Source organism: Alosa pseudoharengus, unplaced genomic scaffold (assembly GCF_046254945.1).
Source record: "Alosa pseudoharengus isolate Yale_2024_CS ecotype anadromous, Long Island Sound unplaced genomic scaffold, YU_APseudo_1.1 YU_APseudo_1.1_scf_4, whole genome shotgun sequence".
Classification (NCBI taxonomy): Eukaryota; Metazoa; Chordata; class Actinopteri; order Clupeiformes; family Clupeidae; genus Alosa; species Alosa pseudoharengus.
This window is the reverse complement of record NW_027468774.1, coordinates 23,569,826-23,592,795: the sequence shown is the minus strand read 5'-3', so window position 1 is coordinate 23,592,795 and position 22,970 is coordinate 23,569,826. Positions and strand designations below refer to the sequence as shown.

The 22,970-nt window shown below is 41.5% G+C and overlaps 2 protein-coding genes across 3 annotated transcripts; both read left to right on the top strand.

Moving 5' to 3' along the window:
• Positions 1-12,079: 12,079 nt before the first annotated feature.
• mgp (matrix Gla protein) lies at positions 12,080-15,631 on the top strand. 2 transcript variants are annotated; one of them, XM_076265394.1, is made up of 5 exons: positions 12,080-12,223; positions 14,110-14,189; positions 14,507-14,536; positions 14,668-14,791; positions 14,995-15,631. In XM_076265394.1, the coding sequence occupies exons 2-5, from the start codon at positions 14,123-14,125 to the stop codon at positions 15,170-15,172; spliced, it is 399 nt and encodes a 132-aa protein (XP_076121509.1). In that variant the 5' UTR covers positions 12,080-12,223; positions 14,110-14,122; the 3' UTR covers positions 15,173-15,631. The 2 variants fall into 2 exon arrangements, with proteins under 2 accessions (XP_076121509.1, XP_076121510.1); XM_076265395.1 differs by having other exon boundaries at positions 12,117-12,223; positions 14,114-14,189.
• A 1,269-nt stretch (positions 15,632-16,900) lies between these two features.
• bglap (bone gamma-carboxyglutamate (gla) protein) lies at positions 16,901-18,768 on the top strand. Its single transcript, XM_076266856.1, has 4 exons — positions 16,901-17,126; positions 17,318-17,365; positions 17,867-17,963; positions 18,348-18,768. Exons 1-4 carry the CDS (start codon positions 17,063-17,065, stop codon positions 18,448-18,450), a joined length of 312 nt encoding a protein of 103 aa, XP_076122971.1. The 5' UTR covers positions 16,901-17,062; the 3' UTR covers positions 18,451-18,768.
• The last annotated feature ends 4,202 nt before the right edge of the window (positions 18,769-22,970 follow it).

Here is a 22,970-nt window from a genome sequence, read left to right as displayed (position 1 = left end):
GGTGTTTATGAATAATGCATATGTTTTCATCACTCCAGGGCCAGGGGACCTCTAGTGGGCTAATAAGGAACCTACAGGCTGTGAGAGTTAAGCAAGACCAGCTTTATATACAGCTTTGCCTCATATTTATTTCTGTTGAGTTTCTCTCTCTCCCTCTCCCTTTCTCCCTCTTTCTTTCCTCTTCCTCGGGTCACCCACACACTTGGCATGGCAGCGTGCTGTCGCCGTGGCACGGGCGGAGAAGTGGGCATGAGCTGGCTCGTGCCAAGCCCTCAGGCCAGACTTCCTGTGAGAGGCGGGTGGCGGAGGGTGCGCGGCGGACAGGAAATGAGGCCACAACCAATGCATTATAGGATTGGCACGGGCGCTGAAAGCCACAGCAAACAGGGGGAGTGTGAGTGCGAGGGCGAGGGTGTGGAGAAAGAGGAGGAGGGAGAGGGAGAATGAGAGAAGCTGACACTTTCACAGTCTGACTTGTCAAGTTCATGCTAGATGCACAAATTGGGTTCAAGTGTTCAAAAAGATTATGTTGAGTGTTATGTTCCCTTCACTATACATTTACTGGTAGGCCTACACCAGGGGTCTCAAACACCCGGCCCGCGGGCCAAATCCGGCCCGCGTCCGGCCCAATTCCGGCCCGCGACGTATGTCAAAATAATAACGTAATCCGGCCCTTGAGACTTTTTAATTGCGGCAAACAACGATACTGATTAAAATAGACGATAGTTCCAAGTACGGTGACAAATCTCATTTGTACTCTGCTCCACTATGTGCTAGACATCCAGAGCTTCATTCAAACCCAAAGTGCGCAAAGTTTTCAGGAAATACTTGTATTACACGCGAGAAACACAAAGACGTGCATTTGTAATGACGCGGAAGCGATGCAGGTCATATGTGCTGCATAAATTCAAGCAGAAATTAAGCAGAAATAGGCCTACACCAAATGTTGAAAAATGTTTACGTGTGATGAAGTCTTAGGTAGGCTATGTTATTCACCTATTCTAAATCTGAAGGAGAAGATCCTTTTGGAGATTATGGTCGATCGTCTATTGCAGGGATTCCCAAACTGTGGTACGCGTACCCCCGGTGGTACGTGAGCTGCCACTAGGGGGTACGCGAGATGAAAAGGGCAATGGCGGAAAGGAGTTAAAAATGATTAATTAATTAATACTCATAAATAATACATAATTTCGAATCAGGCTATAATGATATGGAAATGTGAAATTAAAAGAAAATCATTTGTAAACTCTATAATAGGGTATGTTTTCATAAAAAAATAAGCTACACACAATAGGCTACACGTGATTTCCTGCGGGCAGCCAGAATATCTAGCGTGTTAGTTTCGTTGAAGTATAGGCTAGGTAGAAGGCTGTGTAAACATGGAAAACTGTCTAAAAACAGGGACACTGTCCAAAAGGCCTAATTAAAGCGATCGAAGAGGAGAAGCGAGAGAAACAGAGCAGGACACAGGTAACGATGGAATGGGATGGGGGGCAGACTAATGAAGGTGGAGATGGAGCGCAGGGGGATAAAAGAAAGAACGAGACAGAAAAGACTGCGCGAAGAAAACGAAAGGATGATGAGGCATAGGCCTAGGCTTCACGTGGATTGGGAGACAGACTGCCCAAAGCCACAGTGCGTGGTCTGCAGTGAGATGCTACCTAACCATACTAATGTGGTTCTCCACACTGTTTTTTTTTTAATGTGAGAGCATCATGTAGGGTGGCTAATTAAACAACGATGCCTGGAATGCGTCAATAGAATGAGTTACTTTTTTATGTGTTGGATGGTGGGGGTACGCGAGCCGAGTCAGGATGTAGAAGGTGGTCCGCGGGGAAAAAAGTTTGGGAACCGCTGGTCTATTGAATGGAGGTGCGTCTGCGTGTACGACGGTGTCCACTAAGCATACCATGCTTATTTCGACCCTCTGCCCAACATAGCTTGGAGGTTGCAGTGGTAATCGTGATGATAGTGTCCGTAATGGACGTGGTACAGACAGCAGGGCTAGTAGAAATAGGGCTCTAAACTACAAAGTCACCCGCAATATGATGCAAACTTCTGGGTAGCCTACTCAGATTACCCGCGATAGGAACTGATTTGACCAGAATACTTTATTGTAGGCCTTGTGGTTTAGAAACCATATACATCTTAGGGGTTGGTATACATCTTAGGTGTTTTCCTGTTAATTTGTTATGTGGGTAATATGAAAAAAGGAAAGTAATTCTGCTCAAATATGTTCATCCAGTATTTACTGAAAGGTGCATAATTTGAGGTGCTTGCCATCCAGTGGCAAATTAGATGGGTAAATTTACCCCCTTCATAAACTTTTGTTTTACTCAAAGATTTTTACATTTACAGTAGGACTTTATCTCTCACCACTTTCAAGCCATGGCCTTTTGAAATTTTGATATAAAAATCCAATGGTGTTGCTTTCTTAACCCTGACGCCTATAGTTTTCCAGGTTTAAAAAAGTTATGAGAGGAAAATATTTTTATTTGGTGTGAAACACACACATACCTGTTTTTATGCTTTTTTATTTGTTTTATAATTTGTATTAATATTTATTTTATTATTTTATTTAGAAGCTAAGGTTGCTAGTGTCTAAAACTAGATAAAAACACTACTTTCTGTTTGCAGTTTTGTGTGGTATTTGAAAAAAAGAACATTGCATTTTCAAAAATAGCCGGCCCTCCAATGAGATGACGTTGGCAGAATTGGCCCCCAGCTCATTTGAGTTTGAGACCCCTGGCCTACACTGAAAGATTCCAATAAGTTTGTTATTCTTCTGGGTTAGTTATCTTCAGTTGTCATCAGTGGTGCACCTTCACCATACATTCATTTGTGTGTATAGCACGGTGGTATGGAGCACGGTGGTATGGAGCATGCATCAGTGGCACACAAAACAGTGAGGCATTACATCTTACCTGAAAAGATGTTGTCAAGGGCTACGGTTTTCTATGATAAGCAGGTGAAGCAGAGCGTTTTAGCTTGTGTATAGTTCAGGACATCTTGTCCTCTGCCTGATTTTGATAAAGAATTCCGTCCTTATACAACACTCTTCTTTGGAGCACATTCTTGGGAAATGGGTGGTGCTTTAAGATTAGAAGAGAAGGCAATCCTCTGGACTAAATAAGGTCCTATGGCCTATCAATTACCACAAAACACTACTGCAACAACCAACTTCAATTGCACTAAATACTACAACAAGGCACAAAAATGTGATATATAACTGTTTTAAGTTGGTATTTTAAATTTGGTGTAAGCATGGTGTACAGAAAAAACAACAATGTGCCATGTACATTTTAAACACATCACCTAGTCATTTGATTAGTTCTTCACTGCCATCATGTGTTGCTCTTTTTTTTCTTGTTAAAATTTGGAATTTGGGAACTTCCAGTTTTGGCTGCTTCTGCTGTGACTGCAATAGGCAAACATGCACTGATGTGATATGCATGCTAGTTGACTAATACCCACTTTACCCAGCTATTCATTACCCATCGTAATTCCTGTTACCATTAACACAACTTGTTCAGGAAAACAACATGCTGTTGACCTCTCATTTATGTAGTTTTTGCAAGGTTGTAAGCTATGTATTGCCATTGCAGTGGTCAAAGAGCATCCTGAACACTTGCCAAAAAGGCGCAACTATTGGACCCAGTAAAGGAAAATAAAATGTTTTGGTAACACTTTATAATAACTACACACAATTCATCATTTATTAAGCCTTTGTTACTTATTAGTTAATGGTTTATTCATCATTAGTCATTTCTTGTTCATACATAATTTATCATCATTAAAGCATTTGTTCACACAGTTATAAATGGTTTGTTCATAGAAAATAAGCCCATCCAAAAAATATGTTTGTAAATACATGATTTATACTTAATAAATAATGAAACAACCACTTATAAATTAAATCATTTTCCCATTATAAACCAGTTGCAAATTATTACAAAATGCTTTGTTCATCATTTGTAAATCATTGCTCCTATGTTAATTCTCATAAATAAAATATTTGTACACACAGTTATAAATAGTTTGTTCATAGCAAATAAGCCTATATCTAAAATATGTTTGTAACTTATTGTTAATACTTAATAAATGATGCAATAATATTGTGTTGATGAAGTAATATTTGCATTATTTAACAGTTGTTACATACAGATGCACTAATGATTAGTTAGGGTGAGGATACATATTTTATAAACCACTTCCTAATACTATAATTCATGATTAACTCAGGGGTTACAAGTGGTTAGTTAATGATATTTTGTGAGCTTATCTAAAGTGAGGACTTTCTATGCCTTGCAACACATTTTCAAATGAGTTGTAAAGCTTACATTCACATTCATACCTTTAGCAGACAAACGATGTACAAATTTCAATTAAATTGAAGGCCATTGACATAACAGTGAAAGCCGGGAATCAAACCCCCAGCTTTTCAGGCTACTGCATGCTAGTCCAGCACCTTATACACTACACCTTGGCCCAGATAGAAACCCCTACAACTATGCAAGAGTTTCTGTTTTCTTCTACTACACACTGTTATTAAACATCTGTAAACTATTATTAAATGCTGTATTCTTCATTTGTAAAGCATTATTCCTACATTAATTCTCATAAATCATGTTTACACACAGTTAAAATGGTTTGTTCATAGTAAACACGCATATTATATTTTTGAATTTACTGTTGTAATACCACTGGGCAGAGTTAGTGTAGTGGATAGGGAGCCGGGTTAACATGCAGTAACCCATAAAGTTGGGGGTTCAAACCCCAGCGTCCACCAATGTAAAGTTTATAACTCATTTGTAAATGTGTTGCAAGGCATAAAACATCCTCACTTTAGATGAGCTCACAAAATATCATTAACTAACCACTTGTAACTCCTGAGTTAATTATTAATTATAGTATTAGGAAGTGGTTTATAAAATATGTATCCTCACCCTAACAAATCATTAGTGCATGTGTATGTAACAACTGTCAAATAATGGAAATATTACTTAATCAAAAACATATTATTGCATCATTTATTAAGTATTAACAATAATGTATAAACATATTTAAGATATAGGCTTATTTACTATGAACAAACTATTTATAACTGTGTGAACAAATGCTTTACTGATGATGAATTAGAAATTACTAATGATGAACAAACCATTAACTAATAAGTAACAAAGGCTTAATAAATGATGAATTGTGTGTAGTTATTATAAAGTGTTACCAATGTTTTACACAAGGGACTTTGAGGATCCACAATAGGGACCTTCTTGATGTCCTCTACTACACCACTTGTTTCTTCCTATACTGACCAGTCCACACATGCATTTCTCAAATTTCTCGGAGGATTATAGTTCATTCTGGAAGATACAAAGTAAGAATATGAGACACTACCCACTCTCAGACAAACACAAAATCACAGCAAGTTACATTTCAGGGCAGTCAATTTCAAGTATAGACAGATAATCAAGAAAGGTGAACTGTCCCGCTCAGAACTATAGCAATGTCTGAATGAATGGTATATAAAAACCAAAGGCATCCAGAGAGCATGTGCTGTGTGTAAATTTAAACATGCAGTCAAAGCTGGTCTGTTTTTGCAGGAATTCAAGACAATGCTCAGGGCAAGACAAATGGAAACAATAATTTAAAAAAAACAATCAGACAGAACAAAAGACAGCTCATCCAAGACCAAGCAAGGTGCAAGGCCAACTAATAACCGATGAATGAGAAGAAAAAAGAGGAAGGGTGTTAGAACTCTTGTTTTTTTTTTTAATTGCACTCTCTTCTCTTTTTGGCCACTAAATTTTTTCCAAATCAGACAAGATCCAGACAGATGTTCTCGCATCAGTTACAGTGAAAAACAGGAAGGACACACATTTTTGGCAACAATGAATACCACCAGTTTTAGGCAAAGTCTATTCCCTCAACAAGGCATAGACAATGTTGTAGAGTAATGCACTACAATAACTACAAAATCTTCTGTAAGTGAAGAGAGCAAATACCCTCCAGTGCCTATATATTGTCAGAATGTAATTTGATCGATGTTGTGGTATAAATATAGTATATGTGGATGGTTCATGTGTGTGTGTGTGTGTGTATGGTCGATCTGTGGGTCGGAAGCTTACTGCATGTCACTTGGTGGGCAGGCACATGTGTCCGTGTGTTATGTTAGTGGTAGAACAGATGTGATTATCCAGACCACAGCTGTCTGCCGTCGAGAGCGTTGGAAAGAGAGAGAAAAGAGAAGGAGAGAAAGGGACAGATGGTGCAGAGTCAGAAAGACAGACCAAAAGTGAGAAATGCACAAGAGAAAGAGAAACAGAAAGTAAAAGCAAAATGCATATGCACACAGAGTGCAAGGAGAGAGAAGACTAGTGCTGAACTCTCTGAAGTCAAGCAAAGTAGGGCTTTTTGAAGGCAAGTGCGTTATCTGTGAATCATCAGTCATATATGACTGGCTTTATACTGGCTTTCTATAAGACTACAGGTAAAGTAGTACTCCACCAAGTCAAAAGGTTACAAAAACAATCAAAAAATCATGTTTTTTATTCCTTCGAAACAGAAATGTGGTCACAAATCTTAGGTTGTTTTCCTGAATCCAACTTTGTATTACAATCTGTGAATGTGAAACAGTACTACCTTCACCCGTGGTGAAACAAAGAATTAGGTGAAGCAGATTGTCTCACCGCCATAAATATTATTTTCCATTGCTTTCAATGCAGATCTAGATTAGACCCTGGTGGCCAAAGTTGTAAAGGGGAACTCCAGCTGTTTTTAACTTCGGGCCCTGTTGGAAGTGACTGCCTAGGATAACTCGAGATAACTCGAGCTACGTAGCACCGATTTTTTATTGCAAAACGCAACTGTCAATAATATATGGATATTGATGAGTGAGTTGGATGCAGATCAGTATACTATTTGAGAATTTGGCATTGCTTAGAGCATTTACGGGGCATAATCAGTAGCTTAGAATGTCAAGAGAAGGCTGTCATGGCAAGATGTGGTGGGATTTGGCATACAAAGAAATCTGCTGCATATGACATTACAATTTTACCTTTTGGGGGCATAGGCCTAAGTGATAGCTGAAATGTGTGTGGTGGTGATCTCTAGTGTAGGTTCCACAGTGATTCATATCACAGTGTCCGTTTCAAGGCCTGGGCCATGGGGGTTGCTTCACCCAAAACAATTGGTCACCAACTCCTAATGCTTTGTACATTTACGCTAAGTTTTCCATCCAATTACAGTTACTGGTTGGACATTATAAATGTAATTTTGATTTTAAAATGTAATGACAATAAATCTGCCGTGTAATCATGCAGTTCGTAAGAAATGCCAAAAAAATCTAAGAAAATGAGTAGAAAACTACCTTCAGTACTGTAGGCAATAGGGAGGGACAAATCTGTTCTGCATTAATGCCTGTAGCCTATGTGCTTAATCAAATGCTGTTTTGAAGGTAATCCAAGTTGGACAAAATATCATTTTAAAGACAAAAGAATTAAGAAACCGCATTAAGAAACTAAACAATACGCCCACACTCTGATGTCAGGCCCCATCATAATAACAAAGTAAACACACACACACACACACACACACACACACACACGCACACACACACAAAAGGCTCCCATGTGTGCTTTGTTCCTACAGAGACAGAAAGAGGAAAGGCAAATCAAGACATAAGTTTAAATGCATGCAATGAAGTGTGCACTTAGTTTCCTAAAAAGAGTGAGGTGAGACGCCAAAACTGGCGAAGCATAATTAGTAGGATCCCGGAGCCAAAATGAAGCATACCTCAAAACAGAGAGTGAGAAAAGAGGCCTTTCGGGCAGGACGGCTGGGGAGACAACAACAAAAAAAGAATGAAAAAAAGAGTGGATTATTTATAGATGAACATACTGTTGCAGTTAGGCTGTGTGTTTGTGGCCCTCCTTAACAATCACAATGCGGAATTGGGTTTTAGGGGAAAAAATGCTTAGAGATTTCTATAGGGCTGGCTTGGTCTCTTTGATTGCAGTTAAAATGGAATACAAAGCTCTGTTGTGGAAAAAACATCACGACTCTTAAAAAGGACTCATCAAGAAATAGTAGGGCATATGACAATTAGTTCCTGTGCGTGTCTTGGAGTCATTTGTGTGTGTGTGTACGTATGTATGTATGTATGTGTATGTGTAAGTGTGTAAGTTGTGAGCACAGTGCATATGTGTGAAACAGCATATGAGCCCAAGTGCACACATGCATGTGACATTCAGACTGTAAGAGTCTGTTTGTGGATAGTGCATGTGTGTGTATATCGGACTGCTGACCAGCGAGAAGAGTTTTTGGCAGTTCTTGGTCCAGTTTGTTAGCATTGGCACCAAACAGGTGTAGAGAAGCCCCGGTGCATCATGGGTATAGGGATGACTTCAGTTGGAGAGCTGGCGACAGCACCCAGACATGAAACAGGACACACAAATCTCAGGAATGCAGACGAAACGATAATCTCCATCTCCATACACATACAAATACTTGCGCTGGTGCACACGCCCACACGCCCACACACACACACACACACACACACACACACACACACACACACACACACACACACACACACACACACATAGAAATAAACTCAAGAGATTCTTGTGTTTGTCTGAACTTTCTTTTCCTCTGAAATGATGAACACACACTTTAGCAATTTCATACAAGATCATGCAAAATAAAACCCACATAATCCTTCTCTGTTTAATTTGAGATTTGTGTATATCAGTTATGCTGTCTTAAAACACACACTCACAAACACTCATATTGAAAATCTATTCCTGTTTACAGAGTGAGATCCAGAACAGGATAACAGATCAGCATCTGGCTGGATGCGTGTGTTTTTTCTGTTTGTTAGATGGAAAACTTCATGTCTGGAGGACAAATACAAGAAAGAACAGCCCTTCCGAACTTGACACAACATGCCGGGCCAGTGTCACGACACAGAAGAATTTCTGATCAGGGGCGATGGACTCAAATGACCTTACAGTAAATCAAAGAACAAGGAGGGGTGGGGGCAAGGATAGGTTATGCAATCCCAGAGTGTTCTTCCCTCCCTGCCTGTTTCATGGTTTTCTAGCAACAGCTGCATCAGAAGCCATGTAAAATGCACCAATACAGACTAATCCCAGACTGCGGTAAAAGGCAAAGTTAAGCACCTCATCAAAAGGAACTTGCTGCGCATGGATGCCTTGTGTGAAGGTCTAACGCCTTCCTTAGTCTGCATACAGAAAAACAGCTTTCCACCTTTCTTAGTCTCCATACAGAAAATAGCTTTTCTGGCAGGGTGAACAATATGGGTTGAATTCTGCAGTCTGATATAAATGGATGCCTGGGTTAGCGAACCCTAAATATATAGTGATGGTCAGAGCTTCCATCACAAAGGGACTTACCCAACCAAAAGAGTCGTTGGCTCTGACAAAGGAGGATCATGGGTAATGTCTGCTGTTTGTGCTGGTTTGTAAAAATGTCCCCTTGACTCAGGATATGTCCCTGTGGCATTAGCTAAGGCCGCTCACTGACTCATCCCCTTAATGGTGTCCACTGCTGGGTGTTCTCCTGCCTGAACGCCCGCTTTAGCCTCCGTAGGAAGGCAAAATGCAATAAAAAAGCTGCGTCTAATGAAAGGCTTGTGGTATCACACAATCAAAAAGCAAAATCATAAAAGTACAATGAAAATTCTGTGAAAAACATTACTCCTTGCCAAAGCCAGGGACGCAGTGAATTGAGTTTGGGCGCTGGCAAATGGGCTTATTTTGGGGTTCGGTGCTTATGGAGGGTTCTCGCCCATTTAAAGAGCAGAAGTGAATAAAGAGTGCCCGTAGTAACATCAGCATGGCATCTGTCTATCTGGCAACATCATAGAAGACATCCTGAGAAGAGAGGACAACACGAGAGAAGTGAAAAAGATAAGTAGAAGAAGAGGAGCAAAAACCCCAGAAGAGAGGTGAAGAAAGAAGAAGAGAAGACTAAGTCATTCTGAAACACACTGGCCTTATTTTAGGTATGTATGACATCCACATGGCTCATAGTAGTGTATTTTGAGAGATGTGTGTGGATACGTAAGGCAGGGCACAGGACAAAAACAGAGGGCTACCAGAACAGAGTTGGAAAAAGTGAGGGGTGATGATGAGCGAAGTTATGGATGTGTGGACAGAGTGGGCAGCGATGGTCGAAAGAAAAAAGGGGGGGGGTTATGAGACATCTCCATCCGCTATACCTCTGTGTTCTCTCCATTCCTATTTTTCTTTGTCTCTTCCTATGACTCAGAGAGTCCTCTGCTCCTCTGTTTTGGTCCCTGAAGCCAAACACACAGGTGTTTCTCTTAGTCACTACCAGGCCATGACTTTTTTACATCTTGTTTTTCATTCCTGTTCTTCATGTCTGGCACCGGCCACTTTGTCAAAATACACTCCTGCCTTTCGCAATGCGGTTCAGATTTTACCCTCTTAATTTTTAAATATTTGTTGAAGTGGGAGAGAGGTGGTAACTGGCAGACAAGAAGCAAATTGCATAACACAGAACTAAGATGGGGGAGAAGAAGAGAGCAGGAAGAGAGGAGTTTGGGAGTATCAACAGTAAACACGAGTGTACTTTGAACAGTTTGCATAAAATGTATTAAATTTATCACACATTTAATGTGAGTTACTTCCAAGGATAGGAAAGGCATAGAGAGAGAAGACATAGAGACATATGAGAGAGGATACATAGAGACAGATAGAGAGAGAGAGAGAGAAGGAGAGAAAGACATGAGGTGTAGAAAGGGAGGGGCATCATTCTTGTCAATATTTCCATGATTTCATTCATCCTTCACTCTTGATGGCCGTATTAACTCTTTATAGTCTCATTCCCTGTCTTTCCTTCCTTCTACAGTTTCAGTTTCCTTGTATGCGTTTTTGTCTGCTGTCCGTCTGGGGGTAAAAATGCTTAAATCAAAAAACCCGTGCTTGGCGCAAAAATCATCTGAAACTCTGCCAAGGTTCTTAAGTCAACATAAACAACAGCGCATTAAAAATACCATAAACACACACAGATGCTTATTCTCTCTTGCCATTCCAGATGAGCCTGCCCTGTATCTTTATTCTGTTCTTCCATATTTTTTCTTTCTTTCTTTCTCTCTCTCTCTCCTTCCTGTTGATGCTTGTTTTTTGCCTGAGAACATTTCATACCTCTATTAGAGAATCCACAGCAGATACCAGGTCAGCACTGCATAAAAAAACACCCTTCGACCTCAGTTTGACACTCAGTCTCCCCTTCTGCTCTGACTGACAGCACCCACAACTCACCACCACCACCACCACCGCAGCCCAGGCCATCCAACCTCATGTCTCCCTGAGCGCTCCTGAGCCCTCATGTTTATCTCTGTGTGTGTGTGTGTGTGTGTGTGTGTGTGTGTGTGTGTGTGTGTGTGTGTGCCTCTGCTCTCTCCCCTGTAATCTCCACTAATTTGGTATGTTTACCAAAGCCCTTCACCGAGCGCCTTGCCCAGAGTCGTCCAATTTTAGGGCGCCCAAAGTTAGGCCGAATGAAACGGGGACAGACAGGTGAGGCATTTAGAGAGGGCCGGCGGGCGGGCAGGCACGCGGCCCGGCAGCGAGGTGCTGCAACGCTGGGCAGACTTGGACAGATACGGGCAGTCTGGTACTCAGGAACTGTGGGTTCATTGTCTTGTGTTTTTTCCCCTCTCTCTCTCTCTCTCCTTTGGTCTCTCTTTGAGAACATTCTCCCATCGAGGACAAGCTGGAGGAGCAGCCGTGGTGGGTGTGAGACAAACAGGGCCTCTAGGCTTGTTTATCATTCATCTCTCTTTGATGTGCCCTGTTTTCCACCCTCAGTGCTCTCCACCTTTCCATCTTATTTATTTCATTATTTATGTTGTTTTTTGTTTTCAGGGAAGAGTGTGTTTTAAAGAGGAATGAGAGAGAGAGAGTGAGCTAATGGTTTGGTCTGATTGAGTGAGTAGGTGGAGTGGGGTTGGGTTGGGATGAGGAGGGGGGGGGTGATAGAGGAAGGGAGGAGAGAGGAAGAGGGGCAAGAGGGAACAGGGTCAAAGGGGTGGGGGTAAAGCAGCGTTTATAAGAGCCAAGCCACACCGTATTAAGAAATATTCCCTGTAATCGAGAGAGAGGGAGGGACAGACCTGACAAACCAGATCAGAGAAATTGCCCAGCTTCGACTTCCCTGCAGCTCTCATCTCAAGGTAAGTGCATCCCATAATAATACATTTATGGAACAGAAATTGGACACAGGCAATTCAATGGGTTTTTCAGGGACCACATGCTAGTCTAAATATGCTTCAATCCATATTCATCAGACTGCAGCACATTATACTTATTCATGTAATGCTCAGGAGGACAGGAGTAATGATTTTGAGCAGTGTTACATTACACTATACTTTAATGCTTTTTACATATGCTGACATTATAATTTACCGTTTTTTTATTGATTACCTTGTGCAATATTCAATATGCTTCCATTTTCAGGGTTTAAAGTTTTAGTTCAGTAAGAATGAATGACTACTCTAACACTCCTCGCCACTGCGAGATGCTGAACTGTTTTCAGTAATGTTAGCAGCTCGGTAGACGGGGCATGATTTTTTCCAGTGAGGTGGGCACATGGGCATGTCAGCATGCTGACTATTGGCAGTCCCTGGGCACCTGCTGGTTGCTCCCTGATGCCAGATGTGTGTAAAAGAGGTGGTAGACGATGGTGTCAGCACCATGCTTCCCCGTCCCCACAAAAAAAAACAACCTCTCCCCTCTCTCCACCTTTATATGCCAGAGTGGAAAACTCATAGAGTTTTGGGTTGATATGAGTTGAGTTGTGTCCCTAGTGACCATCATGAACATACAAGAGGCCCCATACAGAGACACAGACCCACAGAAGCCCCCAAAACAGGCAGACAGGCGGAAGGGAGCACTTGGGACTTGGCTGGGGAGGGGAGTTATAGGGTGTTTAGACAGGTGAATGACATTTGGTTGTGTGGCTACTCTGTGTGTGTGTGTGTGTGTGTGTGTGTGTGTGTGTGTGTGTGTGTGTGTGTGTGTGTGTGTGTGTGTGTGTGTGTGTGTGTGTGTGTGTGTGTGTGTGTTTGTTGCCTTTTCATTGTCTATATTTCATTTGGCCGGTTAGAAGAGGTCATTATGAACATCCCATGTGCAGGACAAAAATGTATCAAAATATTCTTAAAAAAGGAGTCTGCACTCTCCTCGATTCTTTCCTTTGTTTTGTTTCATTTTGTTATGCTTGGCTCAGAAGCCTGTCTAAGATGAGCATGACAATATAAAGCTTAAGAAAGGAAAGAATCAAGAAGTGTGTGTGGACTCCTTTATATTTAATGTAGTGCCTCCCTCTCTCTCTCTCTCTCTCTCTTTAGCTGTGTCCATGCCTATACTATTTCTGCCTCTGTCTTTGACGACTCTGAGTTTCAGGACTTGCTTATCTGTGCTCTCTCTGTGTTCTTCTCCATATTGCAGAGAACAATGATCCATTGTATACTGCCCACAGCTATAAATTAGTATTTGGAATATAGCGCTGTTAAGTAAATATTGTAAAATAACTCCAAAACCTCAGATATCCTCTCTTGGTGCAAGCACCTGACCAAAGATGTCACTTATGATTGGGAACATGGCTTGTTTCCTATTATTTCTGGCCCAGGGCTAGACATTCTTCAGGTTTTAAGCTGGTATTGGCAAACTCAGCACCTAAACCACAAACCCCAGAAACTGCAAGATTCACAGCTGCCTTCCAAACTGAGGAAAAACACACTTTTGTAAAACTCTGCAGCTTGAAATACACAGCTAATAGCCAGTGAGGTTACATAAAGCCACTCAGAATACTATTGAGATGTGTAGATGTGCCTCATAGTGAGCAATATGGACGCATATTATGTGGTGAATGAATAATTTTTTTGTTACTGTGTGTCATATATGAAGTGTGAATATTATCACATTCATGAATCTTTTTTTCCACTCCACCTTCGGCCGTCCACACCCCTTCCTAGTATGTGAAAGCGGAGTTGTGTGATGTGCCATGCTATGCTGTGATGTGATGTATATTCATGTGTGTTTTCCTCCCGGTGGCCAGACAGACTGGAGACATGAGCTCCCTGCTGCAGTACTGCACGGCCCTGTGTGCCATCCTCGCGCTCGGACTCTGCTACTCTGGTAGGTAATGTCTCCACCCTCTCTCTCTCTCTTTCACACACACACACACACACACACACACACACACACACACACACACACACACACACACACACACACACACATATATTTCACACACACACACACACACACACACACACACACACACACACACACACACACACACACACACACACATTTCAGCCCTGTGTCAACTCTTCAACAAAGTGCCAACTTTAGCAGCTGCTTGCTGATATACAGATTGGCATCACACTGCATCAAATCTCAATTATCAATCATGTTTCCCCCCTTCCCCCCCACCCCCCACCCCCCAACAGATTCCCAAGAGAGCCACGAGTCTTTTGAAGGTGAATGAACTCCACAGCACACAGATATTACTGTTAATGTGTGGGAACAGTATTTCTTGAGTTGACACTAATCCTCACGTTGAATTCCAGATATGTAATTTGCATTTGTGTCATTCCTTATGCATTTTTAGATTTATTTGTCAGTCCATCCCGGGCCAATTCATTCATCCCACCCCGAGCAGGAGGTGGCTTCAACCCTCCACCCCAAGCCAACGGCAACGGCTACGGCAACACCAACTACAACTACAACCGACGGTAGCAAACAAACTCTCTCTCTCTCTATCTCTCTCTTTCTCTCTCTCTCTCTCTCTCTCTCTCTCACACACACACACACACGCATACACACACACACACATGTATAGTAACACCAATTTTCCCTTATACATAAAGTCTGATTTACCACAATCATTTTTACTATAAAAACAAATACATTCTCCCTTGTCTGTCTTTGACCACAGGAGACTGAAGTCCCCGCAAGAGATTCGCTCGGAGATCTGTGAGGACTACAACCCATGCCGACTCCTGGCCATGCGCTATGGTTACCCGCAGGCCTACCAGACATACTTTGGAACTCGGCAACCTGCAGCAGCTCGTGCAGCTCCTGCTCCTGTCGTCAACAACTACCGCAGATACTGAGCTGCTGCTGCTGTTGCCTAGGAAACACTATACATATTCCACATCATACATGGGATGGGTATTGTTTTCTGTTTGCTAAAGGGGCTAAATAAGTTGCTTTGACAAACTCCATTGGTGAGGTACCTAGATGACTAGAAACCATCGTGTAGGCCTAATGCACATGCTGATATTAAATGCCACTAGTGGTCACACAGATGTGACTATATTACGTGGTTCATGGTATAAGGGAAACCTCAAAGAGGTGACGAAAATAAATACTGACATACTGAATACCCTTATCTCTCTCAATACTGAAATGAATATTCTTCTCTTCTGATGTATATTATTTTTACACTTTTCACATCTTTATAGCTCCAGAGCATTTGTTTTTCTACATCACAACTTTTTATTCAAAACCACAGTGTGGCTATGGACTGTGCTTTCATCCATGTCATAAAATAAATAATGGTTGAAAAGAGACTTGTCTTACCTAATCAATTTTTCATTTCAATCATGATGCTGCTATACACAATTTTAACATGGCCTTCATTAAATGAAAATGAAAAATGCTCTATATGTGTAGGCCTACTGTACGAAGCATGCTATGAATTTACATTCAGAATTTGATGAGTGTTGGAGAAAAATCACAATAGCTTCCAGACAGCCACTGGCTCAAGTATTGGAAGCCTGAGTCCATGGGAAAATATGCATAAGAAGAACTCTGGTGTAATGGTCTACTGTATATTTTTCTGAACTCCGAAAATCTTTGAAACATACACGGCGGGTACACTGAACCAGACGGCAAAATTACACACCACATCGCCAAGGCCGATGTCGCACCCGAAATAAAGTGGATATGGCCAGAGAGCGAAAGGGTGATCTCTCCCTACGTGGGGCTGATTTGTGGACAGTCTGTCTGGCTGGCCTCAGAAAACCTATGACAGCAAAGAATTCCAAGCAGTGAGATGGTTAAAAAGTTAAATCATGAAAATTTGCCTGACTGGATATGTGGGCAAGTGGTATGTCAGTCTATTTGTTTTCATATACCACCACGCATGCTAACATAGTCCAGAAAAAGGCTTTTAATGTATACACCACATATGGACAGCTGCATAAAGACTATATAGAGAGCTAAATGTGCCTATATGAGACTGTGTACACATGCTTAAATACCCAAAGCCAATGACAAGTGCTCATAAAATGTTTGCAAATGCTGAGTTGATGTCTCTTAACATAGGAAATGGTTGTGGCTCACTCCAAAGAGAAAAATCTCTAATTAAACTCCGTCACATAATGACAGTCAGCGGCTTTCCTTCACATTCAATTAGGTACCTACGAACTCCACCAACCCCTAGTTTGTGGTTTGAAACGGGTGAGTGTGGGCAGCCTACGAAATCCTGCCCTCTTGAGGTGAAGTGTGAAAATCAGATATACAACAATTGTGCAGGCCATTGATGATAGCTGAACACTGATGCACTTTTCCAAAGAGCTGTTGCTGAACACATATTGGATTCAAAATAATCTGAACACCATTATCTGCTACTGCAGCAAATTGGTGTAGAAATGGGGAGAAATGTAATGCCTAGACATATGTGATGGAAGGGATACTTGCATATGAAGTGTGTGTGTGTGTGTGTGTGTGTGTGTGTGTGTGTGTGTGCACATGTGGATGCATCCTTGTGCGCATGCACCCATCACACTAGTTCATCTGTGTGGGTTTCTCTGTTGTTTTTTTGTGGGGGGAGTACAATGTTACATGATACCTCAACCAATCATATAGTCTGACCAATGTGGGGGGCATCAGTATAAACTGTGTGTGTATATGTGGACCTAGGTGTGAGGGAGAAAGTGAGGGCACTGGTCATTCTTCGATTGTCTACAGTCCAGAGAACAACTTAAGAGCCATCAGAAATGAAGACCTTAGCCATCCTTGTCCTTTGTGCTCTTGCTTATGTCTGCATTTCTGCAAGTACCGGTAAGTGAGATTATATCTTTCATTATACTGTGCAGCAAGAAATAAATCTCAACGGTTAACATTTATACTAAAAACATATATGAGGAGACATTGTAATGTGCTTAATGCCAAAAAGTAAACATTATATTAAATATATTGTGTTTCTGTTGTATTCTTTGTAATATTTCTGATATGTAAATTATTTTTTACAGGGGCTTCTGACTCAACTGTCAGTAAGTCTGACTCTCCCAGTGATGAAGGTGAGTCTGCTTAAAACATTCACTGTCATCGGTCTTCGTCAATATCCCCCTTAGTGCAGAAAAAACTATGGGATTATCAAAAAACATAATTATTTTCTTTCATTGCATAATTGAATGCATGTGTTTACATAAACCAGTCAGGACAGTCTCCAGTCTCCAGTATGGTGCAGTAGTTTCACAACTGTCAACACTGAGTTGGCATCCATCTATATAAATGAAGATAGACCAAATTTCCACCGTATGCTATAAAAAACAAAGTCAGTCTGTCTGTGAATATGTTTTCATGTACAGATTTCTATACACAGTATGTGCATGTTTGTCTGTATGTCTGAGTCTATTTATACATTTTTCATGTGACCTTTTTTTAACCTTATTTAAATAGATCTATCTGTGCAAGTATTCATGTGTCTGTCTGTCTATGTGTGTGCTTGTATGTGTATGTGTGTGTCTGTGTGTGTGTGTGTGTGTGTGTGTGTGTACACCTGTGTGTATTTTCCCCAGGCGTGTTTGTGAACAGGGACCACGCTGCTACTCTCATGCGGCAGAAGCGCGCTGGCACCACTGACCCTGCCAGCCTGTCATTGACTCAGCTGGAGAGGTGAGAACCAGCAATGGAGCTGTTAATACTCAGCACGAGGCTTACCCCAAAACCACTTGCTCTGCCTGTGTGTGTGTGTGTGTGTGTGTGTGTGTGTGTGTGTGTTTTCTCCTAACCCCACTTCCACTACCACCTTCCCTCTCTCTCTAATTTCGTAATTGCTCTTGTGTTGTCATATAAGCATTATGGTCTGATTGTGAGATTGGTGTTCCATATTGTTCATTAACAGTGTTTTTATTTTGATGAATTAGTTAATTAAATGCATGTCTGCTAGGAGTGCTACCTTATTTATTGTTTTTGTTGACCTGGGATATTATGATCCTATTCCTGATGCTGCCCTCTTTCTCTTGCCATCTCGCACTTTTAACTCTAACTCCACCCTAGCCTGAGAGAGGTGTGCGAGGCCAACCTGGCTTGTGAGGATATGATGGACACATCTGGAATTATTGCCGCCTACACTGCTTATTATGGACCAATCCCCTATTAGATCATCATCACCATGACCAGTCACCTTCCAGCCAATCTGTCCTGCTAATGCAAAGATGTTAATGTAGATGGAATGCATAGTTTAGAGAACATTACCACATTGCAGCCTTAAAGACCATTCCGAGGAGTAATGCAAGGGGGTGTAAATTGTGTAGCTAAAGTGTTACATTATAAATCTTTAATGTATTTGACTGTTAAATTAAAGTGACATTATGAAAATTGAAAGTTGAAATCAGGTATTAAGATTATTTAGCAAGTAATAATCAAGAGGGTAAGTAGTCATTAGTTTAGCATAAATAAAAATACAAAATACTGAAAATGTTTTGTCTCATTTGTCATTTTCTTCATCATCCATTTGTTTATACAGAAGGCTCTTAAGTTTTTATGCGGATTACATGAATATCTGTGAAAAAATCTATATATGAAATCATTGGTGTATACTTGTATGGCCTTGGCCATATTCTGAATATTAATTTGTGATACATATGAGTATGCTATACTTGAGTGGTTGAATTCAGACACCAAATGCATGGTGAATTTCAACTACACGTAATACATAGGTTACATAATGTGGAATTTCATCTGGTTAATTTAGTTTTAAGTGATTCAAAAATGAATTTGACATAAACTAAAATGCAACCCGAGACAGAATATTTTATAAAGCATACATTGCAAACGAAAAAGATCTCCATGAATGAAACATTTCTATAAAATAAGGTTTCCTCAAGAATCTGTTTTCTGAAATGCTCTATTTTGAGCAATCTAACTGCTTTTCCCCTGGAAATTTTTGATCAACGATACTGACCAGGTAATGTTTCATGATTCTCGCGAGAAGCCCCTGGGCGCGTGATTCTCAGCCGTGGCAGCCGCGGCCTACTGGTTAGCGCTTCGGAGGTTTGCCGGTTCGAACCCCGACCAGTAGGCACGGCTGAAGTGCCCTTGAGCAAGGCACCTAACCCCTCACTGCTCCCCGAACGCCGCTGTTGTTGCAGGCAGCTCACTGCGCCCGGATTAGTGTGTGCTTCACCTCACTGTGTGTTCACTGTGTGCTGAGTGTGTTTCACTAATTCACGGTTTGGGATAAAATCAGAGATCAAATTTCCCTCACGGGATCAAAAGAGTATCTATACTTATAGTTATACTCTCCTTATTACAAAATGGTTTACCATCAAACTGACTTTGAAGCTGTTATATTAAAGTTAAAGAAATGTGCATGGTGCTGCTTTAAAGGTGAAATCTGGCGGTTTTTCACATAGATCTCCACCGAGTCACCGAGTACTGTTGGTACAAACCCCCCCGAAAACAATCGGTTATAGCTCAAGTTGCTAGTTCCAAAAGTTAAAGCAGCCAGGCAGTTACAGTGCTACACTCTGGGGGCATGAACATGAGGGTCCACGAACATGCCCCCAGCGTGTAACGCTGTAGCTGCCTGGCTGATTTAGTTGTTGGAACTAGCAACTCGAGCTAGGTAAAAACGATTGTTTTCGGGGGGTTTTCGTACCGACAGTGCTCCTTTAAGCTTCCCTGATATTCACCAATCCACTTCTCTTAAGATTCTTCCTATGAATATCATTTAATGTATAGTCAGAAAATCTAATGCGTGAACAACTAATTTAGGGAAAAGTGCTGTTCCAATCACAGACGAATGGATGACCAAGGACAAGATGAAACTTGAGAATGGCTGAGACATGTCTGGAAGATTTCATTGAACAACAGTGGAAGGAAAAGAGGAGGCGAAAGGCTATGGAAGCTAATGTAAAGTGGAGCTTTAGCTTCAGGTGATGTCAACAGAGCTGTGACTTTCCTTGAGTCGAGTCCATACAAAGTGTTGGTGGCAAAACATGTGAAGAAACCCAGTCAGAAAGAGGTGGATTGGCGAAGGGTGCTGGATGAGGTCAGAAGGACAGAGATGGAAAAAGCTGCTGAGAAAAAGATGGTAGAGAAGGAGCCAGAGAAGGAGCCAAGGTGGCTAACTTTTCTGAAGGGACAATCGTTAAAGAAAGAAGTCACCACACTCTTCACTGCATATGCCATCTTTCTATTGGTGTGGATTCTGTACCAATGTTCCCAGAAGCTGCGAGCAGATCTGCCACCTTCAGCAGTAATGAGACTGGAGAGTCTTCATCACTAATGGAGCTCTCTGGATTTTATCTTATATCTTAACATGCAGGAATGACACACATATCCTGAAATGTGACAGAAGATCTGTCCACTTGTTGATTTTTTTACCCAAATAAAGTTCCCCTTTTTCACAGTAATTGTGTCTCTTGAATACTTTCTGTTTTTTTCCAGGCTGCACAGATATTGAAAAACACATAGAACTAGGCATACTACATACATAATGCAAGATATATTGGCTACTGAGTGAACCGAATGAAACTTGAAATGAAATGTGACTATACATGTAGGCCTATATATAATATATAATGTACAAGCCTAGAGTAGATCAGATCATCTTTGTGGTCCCATGACAGTGATATTCATGGGAAGAATTTAAACGCTGAAGTGAAGTGGAATGCTGCTCTAAGCCACCGTCCTGGGAATTTCACCAGGCCTTGAGAGCGAGGCAGCCACAAATTCACTAGCATAGACCTAAGAGATGACTACTATCTCTGTCCACCCCAATCATCTGCGGTTTCTCCGGATTGCACTAAGAGGCTCACCCTTTGAATTCAATATACTCCCCTTTAGCCTATCCCTGGCTCCACACACTTTCATGAAGTGCATGGATGCAGTTTTGAGCCCTCTGCTCCAGAAGGGCGTTAGTGTGCTTATTTGGACAACTGGCTAATATGTTCACCATCGAGACAGTGCTCTGTGTCAGACATAGAAGCTGTGGTAGATCACTTATAACAGTTGTTAGCAGGTCTGTTAGTTAAACCAAAGGATTGTTGCTCTACAACAATGTCTTTCACACTTCTTGGGTCAAAACAGTCCCACTAGCATCAAAGGCTTTGGGGCCTGATGGCAGCACTTCTCAGTTTGCCTTGGCCTCTCACATAGATTAGATTCAAGTACAGGTATGTGCAGTGTATTAACAGTAACATTATAAGAGTAGTAAAAATAAGTGTGTGCAGTATTAACAGTATAGACAGATATGTACAGTTGACTAAGAAGTATAGTCTATAGTATGATAGCATTAGTATAAGTATATACTCTTTTGATCCCATGAGGGAAATTTGGTCTCTGCATTTATCCCAATCTGTGAATTAGTGAAACACACTCAGCACACGGTGAACACACAGTGAGGTGAAGCACACACTAATCCCGATGCAGTGAGCTGCCTGCTACAGCGGCACTCAGAGAGCATGAGGGGTTAGGTGCATTGCTCAAGGGCACTTCAGCCGTTCCTGCTGGTCGGGGTTCGAACTGGCAACCCTCAGGTTACAAGTCCGAAGTGCTAACCAGTAGGCCACGGCTGCCCCGTGTTAATGCGTTAACATTATAAGAGCAGTAGAATATTGGTATACAAGTGTATTTGTGTCACAACCCGGTCCAGCGGCACACAAATAATTCCGTGGAAATGCATGGATTCCAGTTGCTGCTACTGGAAGAAACTGTAATCCATGCATTTCCACAGAATTATTTTTGGAATCTGATCCCTTATCATACCTGTTCATTCTTACTCGTCGCTCGACTTATCGTGACTAAATTCAAGATGGCTGCAAACACTAAACTTTGTGAAGATACTGTCTGTATAAATCGTCTTGTAAGTACACTACCAGTGCTTATTCAAAGTTCTCAATGTCTCGTTTTAAATGTCAGGGCCCTCGGAAGTCTACCAATGAAGTGTGGAGATACATTGAGCCTCGTAAATGGTGTAAAACGGTGATTTATTTGCATGGCTATGCCGATGCCGAGGCACCACCATTGACCCCCTTTTTGGTAGCATCGGCTAACTAGCGCCAGATTTCGGAGTGCAGGGGACAAGCCGAGATGGGCTATGAGACATACGTTCACACTCGGTATCATGTTTCAAAACACTTTAGGTCAAAATCACACCGGAATTCTCCTTTAACTGCCTACTGTTTTTTGCCACTCTGGAGATCTGCTTGAGCCCTGCCTGTACTGCTGCCTGTGCTTTTTTTGCCTACTAAGTTGACTCTGCCTACCAAGTGATTTTGCCTGGCTGCCTATTTTTGTGTTCTTCAACATTAAAACCTAATTAACCTTTAATCAGCTTCTGAGTCTGCTTTTGGTTCCACAGTCCCTTACCTGGCCTCACCGGCCCTTACAATTTGTTACAGGTCCCAAATATGGGACTGAAAGTAACAAAGATAAAAATGTCCTGAAAGACAGGTGAAGCTTTCCTGACAGCAGCTTTCCATGTGTTCTCCCAAATTGCATCTGAGAGCGAGCGGAGGTCCGTTCCCATAGCAACCGGAACGCAACTGCTTGTGCCACTCCTTAAAGTGACAGTGTGTACATACATACATTTTGTAATATAAATAGAATGGCTGCAGCGTACCAGATGGTGATGGAAGAGGTGAGGATGGACTCAATGATGGAAGTGTAGAAGAG

Bases quoted from the DNA above. Each gene is read 5' to 3' on its own strand.
- bglap (XM_076266856.1), top strand. From the start codon at position 17,063: ATGAAGACCTTAGCCATCCTTGTCCTTTGTGCTCTTGCTTATGTCTGC. The intron at 17,127-17,317 runs GTAAGTGAGATT...TATTTTTTACAG, and splicing joins CTGCATTTCTGCAAGTACCG to GGGCTTCTGACTCAACTGTC. The intron at 17,366-17,866 runs GTGAGTCTGCTT...TATTTTCCCCAG, and splicing joins TGACTCTCCCAGTGATGAAG to GCGTGTTTGTGAACAGGGAC.
- mgp (XM_076265394.1), top strand. From the start codon at position 14,123: ATGAGCTCCCTGCTGCAGTACTGCACGGCCCTGTGTGCCATCCTCGCG. The intron at 14,537-14,667 runs GTGAATGAACTC...ATGCATTTTTAG, and splicing joins GAGCCACGAGTCTTTTGAAG to ATTTATTTGTCAGTCCATCC. The intron at 14,792-14,994 runs GTAGCAAACAAA...CTTTGACCACAG, and splicing joins AACTACAACTACAACCGACG to GAGACTGAAGTCCCCGCAAG.